Source organism: Dryobates pubescens, chromosome 13 (assembly GCF_014839835.1).
Source record: "Dryobates pubescens isolate bDryPub1 chromosome 13, bDryPub1.pri, whole genome shotgun sequence".
In the NCBI taxonomy this organism is placed as follows: domain Eukaryota; kingdom Metazoa; phylum Chordata; class Aves; order Piciformes; family Picidae; genus Dryobates; species Dryobates pubescens.
Genome location: NC_071624.1, coordinates 13803869 through 13820885, shown reverse-complemented (window position 1 = coordinate 13820885; position 17017 = coordinate 13803869). Strand labels below are relative to the sequence as shown.

The 17017-nt window shown below is 41.5% G+C and overlaps 1 protein-coding gene across 1 annotated transcript in view; it reads right to left on the bottom strand.

The window, feature by feature from the left end:
• Nucleotides 1–504: 504 nt before the first annotated feature.
• Nucleotides 505–17017, bottom strand: part of GNB4 (G protein subunit beta 4) — a 28437-nt gene continuing 11924 nt past the window's right edge. Inside the window, exons 2-10 of the mRNA XM_054166782.1 lie at nt 12446–12545; nt 8115–8153; nt 7293–7399; nt 6249–6312; nt 5250–5412; nt 4977–5043; nt 4631–4832; nt 2847–3063; nt 505–799 (exon numbers count right to left, since the gene is read on the bottom strand). Coding sequence (XP_054022757.1) covers nt 693–799; nt 2847–3063; nt 4631–4832; nt 4977–5043; nt 5250–5412; nt 6249–6312; nt 7293–7399; nt 8115–8153; nt 12446–12502 — 1023 coding nt within the window. The 5' untranslated portion in view covers nt 12503–12545 and the 3' untranslated portion in view covers nt 505–692. The remainder of the gene's footprint in view (nt 800–2846; nt 3064–4630; nt 4833–4976; nt 5044–5249; nt 5413–6248; nt 6313–7292; nt 7400–8114; nt 8154–12445; nt 12546–17017) is intronic.

Genomic DNA, 17017 nt, shown 5'->3' with positions numbered 1-17017 from the left:
TTTATCTACAGGAAATTCACAAAGAACATTGAAAACAGCAACCTAGCTCACCCACTACAAAACTCAGAAGTGACACCTCGGGTTAAAAAGCCAAGCTATCAATGTAGCTCCTTAAAAAAATGCAAACATGTTTCTTTACATACAGACAAATGTTACATGATTGGCTGCTATAATAATGTGTATATTCTGTTATGTACAAACAAACCCCCCCCACCCCTCCCACCCCCAAAAAAAACCCAAGCCCCCCAAAAAAACCCCAACCCCAAAACAACAACAAACCCCAACCCCCAAAGTACAGGATTAGCAGACTGAGCACAAGCAAAAACCCTTCAAGGACGATCTAACCAAACCACCAAAAACAAAAAGACTGGCTCTTAGTTTGTCGGTCACCATGATTATGTGTGCTGGCCCCTTTTAAAAAGTCAGTGATTTCTTCCCCCCTCCCCTATTTCTTCACTTGATTTTTACTTCTTTTTTTTTTTTTTTTTAAACCTTTTTTTGTGGTTTTGTTTGTTTTTTGTTTTTTTTTTTTACTTTTTATTCTAGTTTACAGAAAGCCTTTTTGTGTAATAATCAGTGAATAGAAAAAACTTCACCTGCAAATACAAGGTAGAAATGTTATTTCACAGCTATAGGCTGCAGCATTGATCTCTCCAGATCTCAAATGGAGAATGTACATATTTGGCTCCCAGTTAATTCCAGATTCTGAGAAAACTGTCCCAAGACCCTGTAGCTACAGCCATGCCGTCATCAGTGACACCTAAACAGCTGACACGGTTGTCATGGCCAGCAAGGACACCTAGAAAAGAAGAAGCAATCAAAGTTAGTATCCATGGGGTGTCAGGGGCTTCAGCTGTTACTCTGCTCTCCCAGCTAAGTCTTCAAAGTTGCCAAAAGAGGACACAATGCAAGGTCTACTCACCCTTCTTGCCTTTAGCCTGAAGAATTCTATGCACCACAAAAGCTGTATCAAGGCACTCAGCAATGAGGTTTTTAAAATGCAAACACAATATTCCCCCTCCATTGTCCTCTCCACCCTCCTGACTTCTCCTTCTTTCTGCCCCAAAGACCTCCTGATTCCCAATCAGATATTCATCCCCATTTTCAGCAATACTGTCCACAATTTCAGCCATCAAACTCTTCCAAAATTAAATATGGTGTCTTCTGACAATGGCCTAGATACAGGAACCACCTTCATTTCCCCATGTTTTGCAAACCCTGAGGATTAGAAACCCCTCCATGCACTGTGCCAGACTATTAGAAAAGCATCTCTGTGCCTGGCCTCTTTCTGCTTTGCCTTTGCCTTCCTTGTACCCATACTTGCACTCCTCTGCTCTCCCAAGGTGCTACATCTATTAAAGCTCAGCTTGTCCATGTCCCTTAAGGTAAAGGATGTACTTCCAGCCTCAACAGCAGAATCAAGGTTCAGAAACTACTGTACAAAGTGAGGAAGATGCAGCTGTTCTATAACCACACTATCCTGACAAGAGAGACTAACTTGGGGACTGCAAGTGCCCACAGCCCCTCCCTTCCAACAGCAGGAAATTAAGGTCCGCAAAGCAAACACTACAGTAACTTACTACTATCTGAACTACTTCCTCTTCTGGGTGCAAAAGTCAGTGCAAATTTTGTGCTACTCCATTTCCTACACTTCAGTGAAGTAAGTTTTTTGTAGACATTAGACAATTTTGGAGGCTGTTCCTTAGCCTCAAGAGTTGGCATCTTCCAGCACACAGATACACAGCGGCTAATACCCAAGAACAGGAGTATTTCACTGACTGAAGCATTTACTGCACACATCAGGAAGATGAAACTGTAATGAATGCAACAACTGGAAGATACAACCAAAAGCAATAGAGTGAAAAGATGCCATTCCAGCAGAAAACAGTGCGAAATGGAAGCAAGCTGATTCCAGCACACCAGCAACAGGTTGGAGAGCTGGGCAAAGGTGAACCTCATGAAGTTCAATAAGGACAAGTGTAGAGTCCTGCATGTGGGGAGGAATAATACCAGGCACCAGTATGGACTAGGGGTTGTCCTGCTGGAAAGGAGCTCCATGGAGAAAGACCTGGGAGTCCTAGGGCACAGCAAGTTATCCAAGGGACAGGTAATGTGCTCTGTGGCCAAGAGGACCAACAGCATCCTGGGGGTGCATTAAGAAAAGTGTGTCCAGCAGGTCTAGGGAGTTGTCCTCCCCCTCTACTCTGCCCTGGTGAGACCGCACCTGAAATACTGTATCAAATTCTGGGCTTCCCAATTCAAGAGAGACAGAGATCTGCTGAAGAGTGTCCAGTGGAGAGCTGTGAGGATGATTAAGGGACCTGAACATCACTCCTATGAAAAAAGACTGAGAGAACTGGGGCTATTCAGTCTTCAGAAGAGAATGCTGAGAGAGGATCTTAATAATGTCTACAAGTATCTGACTGAGGGGTGGGTGTCAAGATGAAGGCGCCAGTCTTTTTTCAGTGGTGCCCAGTAATAGCACAAGGAACAATTGGGTACAAACTAGAATACTGGAGGTTCCATCTCAACACAAGGAGACACTTCCTTACAGTGAGGGTGATGGAGCACTGGAGTAGGCTGCCCAAAGAGGCTGTGGAGTCTCCTCCTCTGGAGACTTGCCAAACCTACCTGGATGCATTCCTGTGTGGCCTGCCCTAGGTGATCCTGCTTTGGCAGGGGGGTTGGACTGGATGATCTCTGCAGGTCCCTTCCAACCCCTATCATTCTACGACTCTACGAACAGCACTGTCAGTGGCCTGGCTGTGCAGTTTGCATACATTCTGAACACCCATCTCCTGCTGAGGAAGTGGAAAGCTGCACTGACCGCAGCGGCGTGCACTCACCTGCTCTCTCCCCTTTCAGAGTATCCCAGACGTTGCAGTTGAAGTCGTCGTAACCCGCTAGCAAGAGGCGGCCGCTCTTGGAGAAGGCTACAGAAGTGATGCCGCAGATGATGTTGTCGTGCGAGTACATCATCAGCTCCTGATCCGCACGCAGGTCAAAGAGTCGGCAAGTGGCATCGTCAGAGCCAGTGGCAAATGCATGTCCATTAGGGAAAAACTGGAAGTTGGAACGAAGAGAGAGAGGTTTGACACCAGAGAAACGCATTGCCCGTGCGGCAGCTCCAAACCCTGGCGGGGTCACCTCAGCAGGGTGACCAGAGGCAGGCAGAATTCTTCATTTTAGAGGAAAAAATAAGCCCCTGCATGTTAAAAATGATGCAGATAGAGAGCTACGCAACAGAACTCTTCTAGAATACCACTGGGAGCACCTGAATGACTGGAATTTTACCCAGACAGCTCCCCGATAACAGGAGTCAAAGGGGATGCAACAAAACACAGTTATGTGCACTCTGGCTGTGGGCCAGGAAGACCTGAGTGAAGTGGTTGGTACACAACGTTCCACCCTGAGCTGGTCACCCAGGTTGGCTCAGCCAGGATAGAAGACTGCAAAGCAAGCAAATCAATTTAAAAAAAAACCAAACCAAACCCCACAAAAGTCCACTCCCAAGTCAGAGTCATTCTTACAGCAGCCATGTTGATTGAAATGGGAATGAAATGAGCTCAACACGTCTCAGGGATTCAGGTCTAAGTATAGGGACTGCATTTTTCTGTTGGTCATGCTTTTGGAATTTTCTCAGCCTTAACAATTTTTCATGTTTATCAAAAACAGATGCAGCTTAGACTTAGATTTCGTTCCCTATTTATCAGCGCTTGTATCTTGCAGATCAGAACATAGTGTTACAATGACAGAGAGGAAATATAATCCAGTTTATAAATATTACCAAATTATTCCAGGGGATGAATATTCAACATAAGTACTGATTTTAGCTTTGCTTTCCAGAATATTTCCCTGAAAGCTCTTTTCAACAGAAGGTATCATTTACACTTTTGCTCAACAAAAAATGTTCAGATGTGGATGCCTGGCTACTCTGCTCCCTCTCAGTATGCTGCATTTATCTACCATTTTCAGGTTTTAACACATCACTGCAATGCAAAGTTTCCCTCCTCCATTCTTCACATCTTAAAAAAAGTCTCAGTTACTGAACAAAACCATAGCTGAAACTATTCCAAGAATGCTCCAATGCATCATAGGAAGCAGTAATAATAATTCACTTATAAACTGGACTGTAAGTTATTAAACAACTCTCCTTATTACATACAATATAACAGCCTCTTCCCCTAATGAGCTCATTTTAAACCATAGAATGGTCTGGGTGGGAAAGGACCTCCAAAGGTCATCCAGTCCAATCCCCTCTGCAGTCAGCAGGGGCATCCTCAACTAGATCAGGCTCCCCAGAGGCCTGTCGAGCCCCTCTTTGAAAAGGGATGGGGGCCCAACCACCTCCCTTGGCAACCTGTTCCAGTGTTCCACCACCCTCATAGTAAAGAACCTGTTCCTAACATCCAATCTAAATCTGTCCTTCTCTAGTTTGAAGCTATTGCCCCTTGTCCTATCACTACAGGCCTTTGTAAACAGTTTCTCTCTGTCCTTCAGGTACTGGAAGGCTGCTATTAGGTCTCCCCAGAGCCTGTAAGATAACCAGGTAGAGTATAAACTGAATTCTGCAACTGCAGCTTTTATCCTCCCCCTTTCCTCCCACATGGAAATACAAATGCTCACTTACACAAACTGCATTAATATCTGACACGTGCCCTGTGAACGACTGCCTGCACATCCCATCTCGGATATCCCAAAGCTTGGAGGAGGCATCGCAGGCACCCGAAACGAAAGTCCTCATGTCTGGACTGAGGGAGAGGCTCATCACGTCGCCAGTGTGCCCAGTGAATGTGGTGGTCTGCTGGCCAGTCTCTATATCCCACAAAGCGCTGTGGATAAAGCCACAACATTGAGACAAGGGATGCACTTAGCTCAGAGTTTAAGTTTTTAACACAACTTAAGTCACTGGAGAGAGCGAAAAACAAAAGCAGGGGGAAAGGGAAGGGAAAGGCCAACAGAACTGGTAAACTCACCAAGTGGTGTCTCCTGAGCTAGTGACAATTTGGTTGTCATCTAGAAAACGACAACAGGACAAGTATCCTAAAACCAAAAGAGTTACATTAGTATCAGACCCAGGAATACTAACTTGAAGATTAAAATCCAAGAGCAGAGCAGTGATTAAAGTTCTCCCACAGCCAGTCTGTGACCAACAAAACTGTTTTGCAGTTCACATTACACCTCAAAGCCAGACTGCTTCATCTGGTGCAACACAAAACAAGCGAAGCTGCATCAAGAATATGGCTGACCTGTATGTCCTGGCAACTCTCTGCTCACTCTCACGTTGCCCTCTCTGGTTTTTAAGTTGTATATGGAACAGATGTTGTCCAATCCACCACAGGCCACGTAGTTTCCAGAGGGTGCATATGCACAAGTCATCACCCAGGAGGATCTCAAAGGAATGGCATGCATCTGCAGAGAGACAGAGCTCATGAAGCTATCTCACAGGCTGGCTTTCATCCTTCACTGAGGGCATTCATACCAGTTAATGGCTTGGAGCAGATTGTGTATCATAAGTTTCAGTTGTTTGAATTTTACAACATATTACAACCCATCTGCTATTTATACACACATACATATATATTAGCATGAAAAACATCTGTAGTCTCCAGGGTAGATGTACATTATTATTCAGTACATTATTTAATAGCAAAACTATTCTAAATTCAAACACTTACAACATTTGCTTATTCTGTTTAGACTTCTTTGTCCAATTCTTCTGCATCTCTGAACTATAGGTTATAGAATGGGATGGCTGCACCCATGGAGACCAGACAGTTTACAGAAGCAGATCACCACTCCACACTCTACCTGAGGTTTCCTCATTAAACAACTGCCTTTTTTATTTTTCTCTGCCCTGCTCCCTGTTTCTCTGCACTCAAGGGCAAACCACTTTTGTAAATTCTGAGGTCATACATTTCTACAGTTTAAAACCGAATTAGTTCCAGAAGCAACACCACACAGGCAGAGAAGATCAGCTACAAGCTTCTGCACTAGCAAATCAAGGTGAACTTGTTGCATATTACCTAAGAACTATTGCTTCTGAGACACAGCCTACAACATACCACTAGCACCCAGCTAGTCATGAAAGTAAAAAACCACATAAAATATATAAACAAGACAATTTCTGAGTTAGGAAAAGCCTGCTTCATTTAATTTTTACATTGCAACCATAGGAAAAGTAGACACAAGCCCCCTTGCACACGCATTATGCATGAATTTTTGATATGGATTGTAAATAACTTTACCTTATTTGTTGTATAACTATCCCAAATAATTAATTTTCCATCTTGAGAAGCACTGACTAGTAGCCTAAATGTGAACACAAAGGAAAATAAGTTAATACAAAACACACCAGAAGAACCTCAAAATAGACATACATCATGCATGATTACCAAGGGATTTGGAAATGTCTTGATTCCTTTATTATCCTCTGCTTATTTTGGGGAGGGTGGGACACAACATGAAACAGAACACAGCACTTGTTAGAAGAAAATCTGCAAAGATCAACACATTACCTGACCAAAGAATCACATGTCCACAGGGACTCAATGATCAATAATGGAAAAAAAACAGACCAAGCAACTTACTGAAAACAACCATTTTATGAACTCTCTCCACAGCTGCTTTTATTTTTCATATGCTAATACCTTAACTATACAAAAAGATAACCTGAAATGTAGAGGAGAATTAGAAGAACCTGCTTTCTGTTGAGGGCAGATTCTAGATGTATTTCATTCTGGACTACATGACAGAGTAGACCATAAGGCACTGCTAACATCTGACCATTTGTTGCTCTAAAGAAAGCAGAAGAAAAGTCCTTCCTAGAAGCTAAGAGGTTCTTCCCTGTTCTGTACAAAAAGATCTCTTTTCCTATGAAATGAAATTTGTCCATAAAGTCTTTAAATCTCTGTTGTCACAGAGCTGTCTCTGTTGTAGTGGAAAATATAATATACATCATTCTAAAAATCTGTTTGACCACATACTCTCCTCTGCTTAGACTCAAAGTACTTGTTTAAAACTAGAAGGAAAAGGCAAAATGAAATGTCTGTGGTAAAAACAAGCAAAAGACCTCTTCTTTCAGCCAAGGCTTCGCTATTACCACTATGCAGCCCTCACTGCTTTTACAAAGGCAAACTATAACTACAGACAAAAAACCCCACAGTCGTGGTCTGTGCTACCCCTGCAATGGCACCAACACCATACGGCTCCCAAAGCCTGATATTAATTCTGAGGCTGACCATCTGGTTTCTAACCCTCAAATTGAAGGTTTAAGAATCATTTGTACAAACCTTGAGTCAGATCCCCAGTGCATAGCATAGATTTTGGCTAAGTGACCTCTAAGCGTACGCCTTGTTCGCATTTGAATTCGACCCACTGAGTCCAGACTTGTTGTGATCTAAAAATAAATACAACAAACTCCTGAGATACTGAGAACTATTTTTAATATGCAAGATAACTAAACACATTTGAACTTTGATAGAACATAATCTATCTTGGCATACAACATCAAACAAAAGGATACTAGTGTACAGACCCAGGAGTGGGTCCACGCAACGCTGAGCAAGACGTGCTACAGAAGGTACACCGACACACTTCACAGTGGTTAGAGCTGAAACTTCAGGAAGTGTTGGAATGTTTTAAATAACACCATGGAAGACTGAGGCTATTTCAGATTGTAAAATCTGAAAGTTTTCAATTAAAACCAAGGGATGAAAAATCCTCCCATATTTACTGCACTGTTACTTCTCAAAGCGTGGCAGAACTTTAAAGGCGAAATACTTTTGTTTCCACAAGAGACATTTATTTAAGTTTTTCTAAATATATTAAGCACAACAAACAGTCTATTTTAAAGGTAAACTGGAAGTAGGATCCATTAAAATGGTGGTTTGGGGTTGTTTTTTTGGCTGTTTTGTTTATTTGTTTGGGGTTTTGTGGGACTGTTTTGCTTTGTTTGAAGTAACTGTACAAATACACGGTACACTTTCAAAGGCTTCTTTCACTTGATTCCTTCAGTTAGTAAACAGGAATATTTTACAATCATAAATGTTAGGGATTTTCATTTTTTTATCCATCAGGTAACAAACAGCCTATACACAGAACCAAGACCATACCTGAGCAAGGGTTGTGTCACTACATGCTTTCCTTGCATCCTGAAACAAAAGAATGGCACAATTTGAATCTGAGAGGAAATAATGAGCATCAATTGAGAGAAGGTATCTAAAGGAAAAGTAACTCTTAAGCTAGACTTCACCACACTCAAAAAGCCACAAGCCAACAACAACTTACATGCCAATATGACTTCTGTCACCCTAATATGTTTCATTGTCCATGGATTCTAAAGCACTGACACACAAGCTGGGGGTAGTGGAGTAAGAGGGACTTAAGAAGGGCCATGCCCAGCAACCTTTGAGTCTCCCTTTCTACAAACTATGAGATTCAAAGGCATTTGGAGCCATCCTTAAGTCCCAGTGCCTACCCTCTTCCCTGTATTCCTTCCCTGGTGTGGATGTGCTTGCTCAGGATGTGCTGAGCACCAAGGGAAGAACGATCCTCCTGAAAAAGCAACCACATATTATACATGATTAGCAATCTTTGTGCTACATGAGGCTCTTGCATTAACCCCCTTGCCATGGCCAGTGTGATGATACCGCTTATGAGGGGCAGGATGAGAATTAACTGGCAGGATCTGCAGAGCAGGGCAGAAGTAGCCTTACTGAAGATGAAACTGTTGATGTAACTTGGTACAAGATGAAGGAGAAAAATCATCAACTACACCCTCACTCATTTCATGCAATGGATGGTGCTCAGGTCTCCATTCAGATATTCTTGACTTCTTTCATTATTTCAGACTCTGTGGGCATACAACTTGCTTTCTGCATATTATTCAACCCTATCTCGAAAACAGGCTTGACTTGTTTGTATAATCAGAGTAAGACTGAACACCTGACACAGGCAAGCACTGCTGAGCCTAGTTTGCAACATTCTGCAAACCCTGGTTTCAGTTCCAATTGCGATTGCACTGCACTCCTGCAGCTTGGACTCCCCTCTTTGAAAAACAAAAATAGGCACACAGTCAGCAACCGCTTCTGAGAAGCATGGTTTAAAATAATTGGCTTAAAATTAGACAGGAACTCCATAGCAGAAGTTAGAGATAAAACTATCAACAGCAGTACTGAAGGATCAGCCACAAGACCCTCTGAAACTCCTCCCAATTTCTCCAAATCACTTCAAAAATCTGTAACCAGTGAAGGCAGGCATCCCATAAACAAGGCATGGCCACCTAAACCACTGATTTTGCCTGCCTTCTCACCTCAAGTAAGTGTTCAATCTGTACATTGACAACAACACCCTCTTTCAGAGGAGGAATGAAAACGTCTACTCGCAGAGTTTGGAACCGCATTGACACACTCAGACTAGAATCTTAATTTCTCAACCCCCTGCTTGAGAGTTACTTGATCTTGCAACTTTAACCAGCTTTTCAGTGCACGTTTGCTGTGACCACCCTTTACAGATTTCCTCCCAGAAAGCAAGCCTGAGAATGGATTAAGTCATCTCAACTTATTTTTAAAACGTCTGAAGAAATATTTATAAAATGCTGACGTCTGGAATCAGGAGGGGTTTAAAATACCAGGCCAGCAAATCCCCTAGCACCCAGAACTTCTTTCATCCACAGGAAGAAACAACTTCATTTGTTTAGCTTAGCTGAAATGCCTGAAAACATTCAAACTAAAATGAAGTCTGAATGAAACAAAGCCATTTTTTTTCTTAAAGAAAGATCTCTTAGCAGCGTCCATACTTGAGGCTGTCTAATACCTGCCAAACAATGGGCACCTTAACTTGCAGGAGAAGCAAAGTTCCAACAGGCTGGTTTAGTTCTCACATTTTTACTGTGATTTCTGCATATGCATCATTATAACAGAATCCTTAGTGTCATAATATAAAACAGCTCCTCTATAAAACTGGGTTTTTCTCAGTCCGTGCAGTAGACAACACAGAATTTGTGAGGAAAACCTTTCCACTCTGTCACTGTGCAGTCCTCAGTTTCCCAGCCCACATATGTAGATTCCATTCCCCCCCCGACAATGTTATATGTTTGGGTTTTTTTAATATGGCTTCTTATTTATTCAAAATAAAATTGCCTTTTCAATGACACTGTGCTAGGTATGCAACACTTCCAAGGTTTGTATCTTGGATTTCGATTCTCAAAGCGAGTACACACATAGGAGAATTTTGTCATAGAACAAAGAATCCACGGTTAACCACAAAGCCATCCTGCTATCTCCTAGCTTTTTGTTCACTGATATTCCAAACTTTCTGCACTAAAAATTCATGCAGTCTTATTTTATCCCTCCATCATAGTCTGTGTACAGAACAGAGCTACACTCTTTAGTAACTGCATAGGGAAGCAATTTTAAGTAAAATCATTAAACCTTTCCAGAATGTTGCAGACTACAAAAAGTCCAGGAGGCAATGGCCAGCTACGGTGTTTTATTCCACTTTAGGAAGCTGCTAGGTACAATATTATCTGGAATTCACTTTATAAGCACAATGATGATTTTTTGTGATTATATTGTTAAGAGAAAATATGAGGCAAAATCCAAGAGTTGAAAACAACTAAGACAGCAAACTACTAGCTATATATAAAACATAAAATGTTGTTAGTGACCTCACCTCTTCTTAGGAGTGCATCAAAAGTAATTCCTGAAAATTATCAGCCCACCAGATATTCTAAACACTTAAAAAAAACCCACCCAAACAACTCTTTTTCCCCCCCTATTTTTTTTTTAATCCTCTTCTCCATCCCAATCAAAACACCTATTTAGAAAGAAAACTCTGCAGTAATTGAATAAGCAAGATAAAGCAGCCACCTAGATGATTATGAAATGGAATTATCTGATCAGATTTTTTTTTTTTTAATTAAGTCACCAGGAGCATTTAAAATGGCATATTAATCTGAAGTTAAAATTAAGCGTTAAGATATCCAACCCTGCCCTCAGATGCAAAGAGGCAAACGCTGACTGCCAATGCTGAGCCAAAACACTCAATGGCAATAGCAGCCATTCCTGCAATGCAGTCTAGCTCTCTTACTTGCCTGGTATCTCTTTTCTTCACACAACACAGTTTTGCATGCAACCAGACTGGCTGATTCCTCAGGCTGAATGGAGACTAACTGGGTCACCCCAACACTAAGGTGATGAGAAAGGCGTTACACATCAGACAGAGGAAGGACTAAGCAATTCTGTACACTTTTTACTTGTGCAATGCCATAATAAAGCTTAAATTTAAGTATTTTAAAGGAAAATTTATTCCTATTTCTCTACTGAGCTGCTAGAAGGGGCACCCAGTGAGACAACACTAACTGATCCCCACCTTGCCTTTCATTAGTGCATTAAGTGAAAATAATGGGGCACAGAACTCTCCTTGAATGATACTGAATGAGCAGACGTGAAAGCAACATTTGCCCCCAAGTTGGCTAACACACGAAGTGTGTTTACTGCCATGGCTGATACTAATAAGCAGCCTCATGTCCTGTGCACTAAGCACTAGACCACCACAGAACAACTGCTGCCAGCAGATGCCATGCTAAAAAAGTCAATGTGCCTGTAACATGTTCTAAGAAATCCACAGCCTCAGCTGACAGAAATGTTTGCAAATAAGGCATTCCCACATAAATCAGATTTATGAATGCTTCGTGCCTAGGAGAAGGAAATTTTGATGAAGAATAAACAGATTTTGAAGATCCTTGTTACACTCTGTACTTTTCTCTCTACTGAAACATACAGGCATGTTGCAATAGATTGCTGGTAAATTGACTTCAGGCTTGACAGCTCATACTTGGATTATCATCAATGAGTAATTTCAACAACAAAAAATAGCACATATGGCGGAATCCAGGTTTAAAAAGAAAAAAATTTTTTTTTAAATTTTAAAAAAGGAAAAGAAAAAGAAAATAGCTTAACAGGAAGCAAAAAAAATAAGGCCTGTAGAAATGACATCCATCCGTGAAAGGTTTTGCCTTACACACCGTGCTTTGACTTGCTTATCAATAGTGGCAGCACAGTGGTCACTTTTAGTCCAGAAACAAGCTTTTCCAATATCTTTAGCCCTGACTTGTCATGCCTAGGGTCTGGAAGTTTGGTGCTCCTTTTTAACTTAATAAATTACAATAACTAACTAACTAACTAAACTCACAGGCACATCCACTCCTGATAACAAAACAGAGCAAGCTTCAACAGCAAATAAAACCTTCTGTTTAAGAAATACAATGAATGCATTTCATTGTCCCAAAAGCTTACTTTCCTGATTTTTAAGCAAGTATTCTGAAAATATTTTAAGCTTTGCACAAGAACAAGTAACAGATTCAAACAGTGTCACTAGATCTTTACACTTTATTCCTTTAGAGGAACTCCACAATTAATAATAAACAATTAGCAATTCTTACTCTGATTTGATTCCGCAGCTGCTCTGCCTCCTGCCGTAACTGCTCCAGCTCACTCATCTTCTTCAGTCTCTATTTCTCACACTCCACTGGTGAAGAAAATCTGCCAAAAGAGGGAAGATAGCTAAGTTTCAGTATCACTTTCTCCTCCTTAAATAAAAAGCAAACAAAAACCCCTAACAGCCCACGATACTCATACATTAGTTCTGCCTTTAGAGAAGCTTCCAAATAGATATGCCCTTTAGTACACCATCTAATAAATTTGGCAAGACCAAAGTTATTTCAGTTCCCAAATTAGCAGGAGAAGCAGCATTAAATGAAGTATATTTTGGATATAGAAGTAACTGTCAACAGAACCACCCACCGTACTTTTAAAACCTGTTACTGAATGCATTTGTAGTGCCACTCTTCTCACCCACCCGCAGAACTGTCAGTCTTCACCCCAAGATGGCAACAGAGAGCAAAGACTGCGGTGGTCGCCTTAGACTTTCACCTTTGAGCTCAAGGAGCTGACACAATCACCTTTGCACATGACATCCAAGGCAGGTTTTGTTTTAAAGATTAAAACGTGGAATCCTAAACTACAGCTGAAATAGCGTGTCTCCTAGCATTTCCCCCCCGCCCTGTATTTTCCTTGAGCAAAGCATGATGTTTTCATTTCAAAAGCACCTACACAGTTAAGAAGAGATAGTAATGACTTGAACCATCCCTTAAAGTGTCCTCACTCTGGTACAGCCCACAGCAGCCTTAAGCAGTTCCCATCTGAACAAGGACTTAAAGCAACCTTAATAAAAAGATCAATAATCTGGGAGCCCACACCTAAGCACATTGTCAGGTCAGTAATGTTTTCTCAATCAGATTTTGCATGCGATTTTTTTCAGTATCCTGTTCCCCAGATCGCTATTCCACTTTGTCCTGCCCTGTAACAGCAACTTCAACACAGAGAATAAATGATCATGAAGAAAGCTGACTTTATCATTCAGCTGGAAGCACACATGGCTGGTCATGAGGAGCTCAAGTCAGGGCATTTATTTTTACTGATGGGTAAAACTGTGAGCACATTAGGAAATTAGCTGTAGCATCGCACAGGCACTCAAAGACCGTCAATGACCACACTGCACTTCAAACACAAAGTCAGTGTTAATGACTTCAAAGTCATTCATATCAGTACTCATGGTTAATGCCATTTCTTTATCAAGCTGCACCAGCAGCTAAACAGCTGTTAACAGCTTTAAATCATGTCACACCTGTACAAGTTCCTACGGACACACAATCCAGCTTCAGAAGACTTCTCACCAACCCGTCTTCAGATTAAAAATTAATTCCTAAGCAAATTAGAAGACAATGATATTTCATGCTTTCTTGAAATAAATATTTATCTCTAGTTGAAAGCTCCTAGCAGCAGCAGCAGTATGTTCTGAAATGGCAAAGTCATTAGCATTACTGCTCAGTAGGAAGGTATCAGTGGCTCAAGGTCAAGCTATAGCTCAATGAATACAACAGCCTCAAAGCCAGTACGCATTTCTATAAAATCCAGGCTCATTTCAGAACTGGATTATACTCACTTTTAGTACTAAAGTTCCTTTCCAGTAGGCAGCAGCTGAACAGCAAGCTCTGAGATATTCTTAAGCTATATATAAACACCAGGATACTCCAGTAAACAAAGTGCACAGTTTAACTATTAGACTGAAGTGTATCCAACAGCCTCTGTTGTACTGGCTGGCTGCAGTTCCCACTCCAACTGCTTGTGTGTTCAGATAATCATACATCATAAAGAATTTAGCAGAACTGTGAGCAAGATGCTTTCACTTGGGATTTTTTGGTTTTTTAAGCACTATTTTGAGGACACAGGAAATTACAGAAACTGAGTGGGTAAAGATGAAGCTCTCATGAATGCTTTTCCATATTCACACTAACTCTGCAAGCAATGTCTCTGAACTGCTGTCAAGCTCCTCCTGTGTGAACATCTCACTGATGCCATACTCACAGCAGCAATGCAGGAAGACAAGCATGTCCTTGGAACTTATGCACACAGACACATCTGTGTTTGTTTTAATCCTTCTGATGCTACAGTGATATGGTTAGAAGAGAGGCAAAGAGAGGAAGCTGCAGTCAGTATGTAGCTATATTGAATACACCATTAACCAGACCAGGTTTACCCCTAATGATGTTACAGAAAGTATCAGCAAGGTGACCAGTGAAACACAGCATGAACACTGAATGGAGATGGCTGGCAGCAATGGCAAAGTGGAGGCTGCATCCTAATAAATCTGTCCTCAGTGCAGAGAAGCAGGTCATCACCACAACCTTGAAGTGTGCTATTTCCCAATGCTACCAGTCATCAGATAAAAAACTTGGGTTTTATCAGATTAAATGCTGGGACTGCTTTTGCAGGCTTACAGGGATTGCAAAGAACAGAGGTGATTGCTGTATTGCAAATCTCTCCTCATATAATAAGTATATTAAGATCTCAGTGGATGCAACTCCATCATTTACAAAGGACACAAGCCTGTTCATTCTCTCTTCCAGAAGGATCAAAACACAACAGTCAGAAGGAGTACTGCTCCACAGCCTGGAAAATGCTTTATTCTGAACATGAACTTCCCTAGGATCCCAGCAATATCCTGCTTGGACATGCAGCAAAGCCATCAGCTCTTTGACTTCTGGGGACTGAGAGTCAGGATTCCTCCTGCCATCTGAGGAGACTGGGGATACCATCATGTTCACCTTGTTGATTTACGAATATCTTTAATAAACAGGGATAAAATATTCTGATTTTCCTTAAATACAGACTACCAGTGGCATCTGCTCTTCAGCATTCACAGACAGAAAATCTGATGAAGAAGCCAGATGCTTTACTTCAAATGCCATTCATGATGTGCATGATTTAGTATGAATAATATCATCTGCTATGGCAAAGAGGCCTTGAGGGTATAAGCAACAGGAAGGGGAAGGACTTTTTAATACCCTTGGTAGGCAGGGGGTATACCACAGCAGGGCACTCAGGTGGCTAGGAACTGGGGTCAAGGACATGAGATACTTCTCATCAGAAGCAACAATACAGGGAGCTCCTTGTGAGCCCTAACTGTGTAACCCAGGTGGCACATCTTTGCCCTCATAAAAGCAATGCCATTTGTAGGCTCAGCTGTACTTCAGGGCAACTTTTCCTCAGGAGACAAAATAAGTAACTAAGTAAGATTCCACAGCATACCTAGTGTCAAGAAAGCCACTGGCAGGCTGGAGTGCTTCACAGGTAAATTACCATTACCCCTTACACTATTCCTGACTCAGTAGCAGTATCATTTGCTAGGAGTTTAGTTCTTCATTATACAGACAGGTAGTGACAAATTATCACAGGTTCTTGTCTCAGAAGTACTTTCTCTGCAACTTGTGGACTCAAACACCATGGCTGGAAAAATAACCTTTACTCTTCAAAAACTCAATCCAAACAGACTATAGGACGTGCTGTAAGAAGATTCACCAAGCTCAGGACCTCTGTGACACCCTGGCCAGTGGCAGGCAGGGCACAGTGCCTACACAAGCTGGGATGCAGAGAGTTTCAACATACAGGGACTTGTTGACCCCATGGCACAGACTGGAAGGCTGGCACAGGGGCTGAGAGCTGACACAGCTCTGAAAAGCCAGGAAATGGGCTGATATTTGGCAGAATACTTGAAGCAGAATAGTCAGCAATAGGAATCTTTCTTCTGCAAAGCAGAAGCTATTTCTGTCTCAGAGAAGATTACAGTTTACAAACTAAGATGCTAAGTAATTCACTTGCTTAAGAAAAGAAAAAAAGAAGTATTTTCACTTGTCTTGGCAAGCTTAACCTATTCCTATGTAAAATCACCATATAGACAGAATGAAAAAGGAAAAAAAAAAAAAACCAAGCAAAAAATCTGGATAAGTGTAAATATGCCCCCTCCCCACAACACAGCACGGCTGGTTGTGTGACAAATAAATAGAGATTAAAAGGGACTGCAGAAGGAACAGTTGGTCTGACTGGATTCTTAAGAACTATCAACTAAAGAGTTATTTAGGCAAGAGGTTTATTTTGTGTCAAAAAAATAACCAGTCCTTCAGAACTGAAGTGCTTACATGTACAAATCAATCTCAGTTTTTCAGCTCATACACAGCAAAATCTCACAAGTGATCAATACATAGCAGCAGAAAGTAAGAGAGGAGGTTTCACATCGCTTTCATGTGATCATCCCTGCTAGTTATCCCACAGGTGGCTAACCATAAGGAATGCTAACTATAGTGCTATGCTAATTATAGGGAAAAGACACCAAGAAATACTCCAGGCCTCTCTCAAGGGAGCTATATCAGTAACACACACTTGCAGGCTTCAGCCCACAAAACCTTCATATGCTGAAATCCCTTGTGTAAAGTTACCTGCTTGCCTTCTCTAACTGCTAACAGCATAGTCAGGCATTGCTGTCCCAACAGGGGTGCACCAAGGTGTTCTGGATCCAAAGCTGAGCTCCAGCATCATACACAGATTAATACTTTATATACTCAGTATAAGACAAAAATGTTGATAAAACATTTCATCATTTAGGGGCACTAATCAAG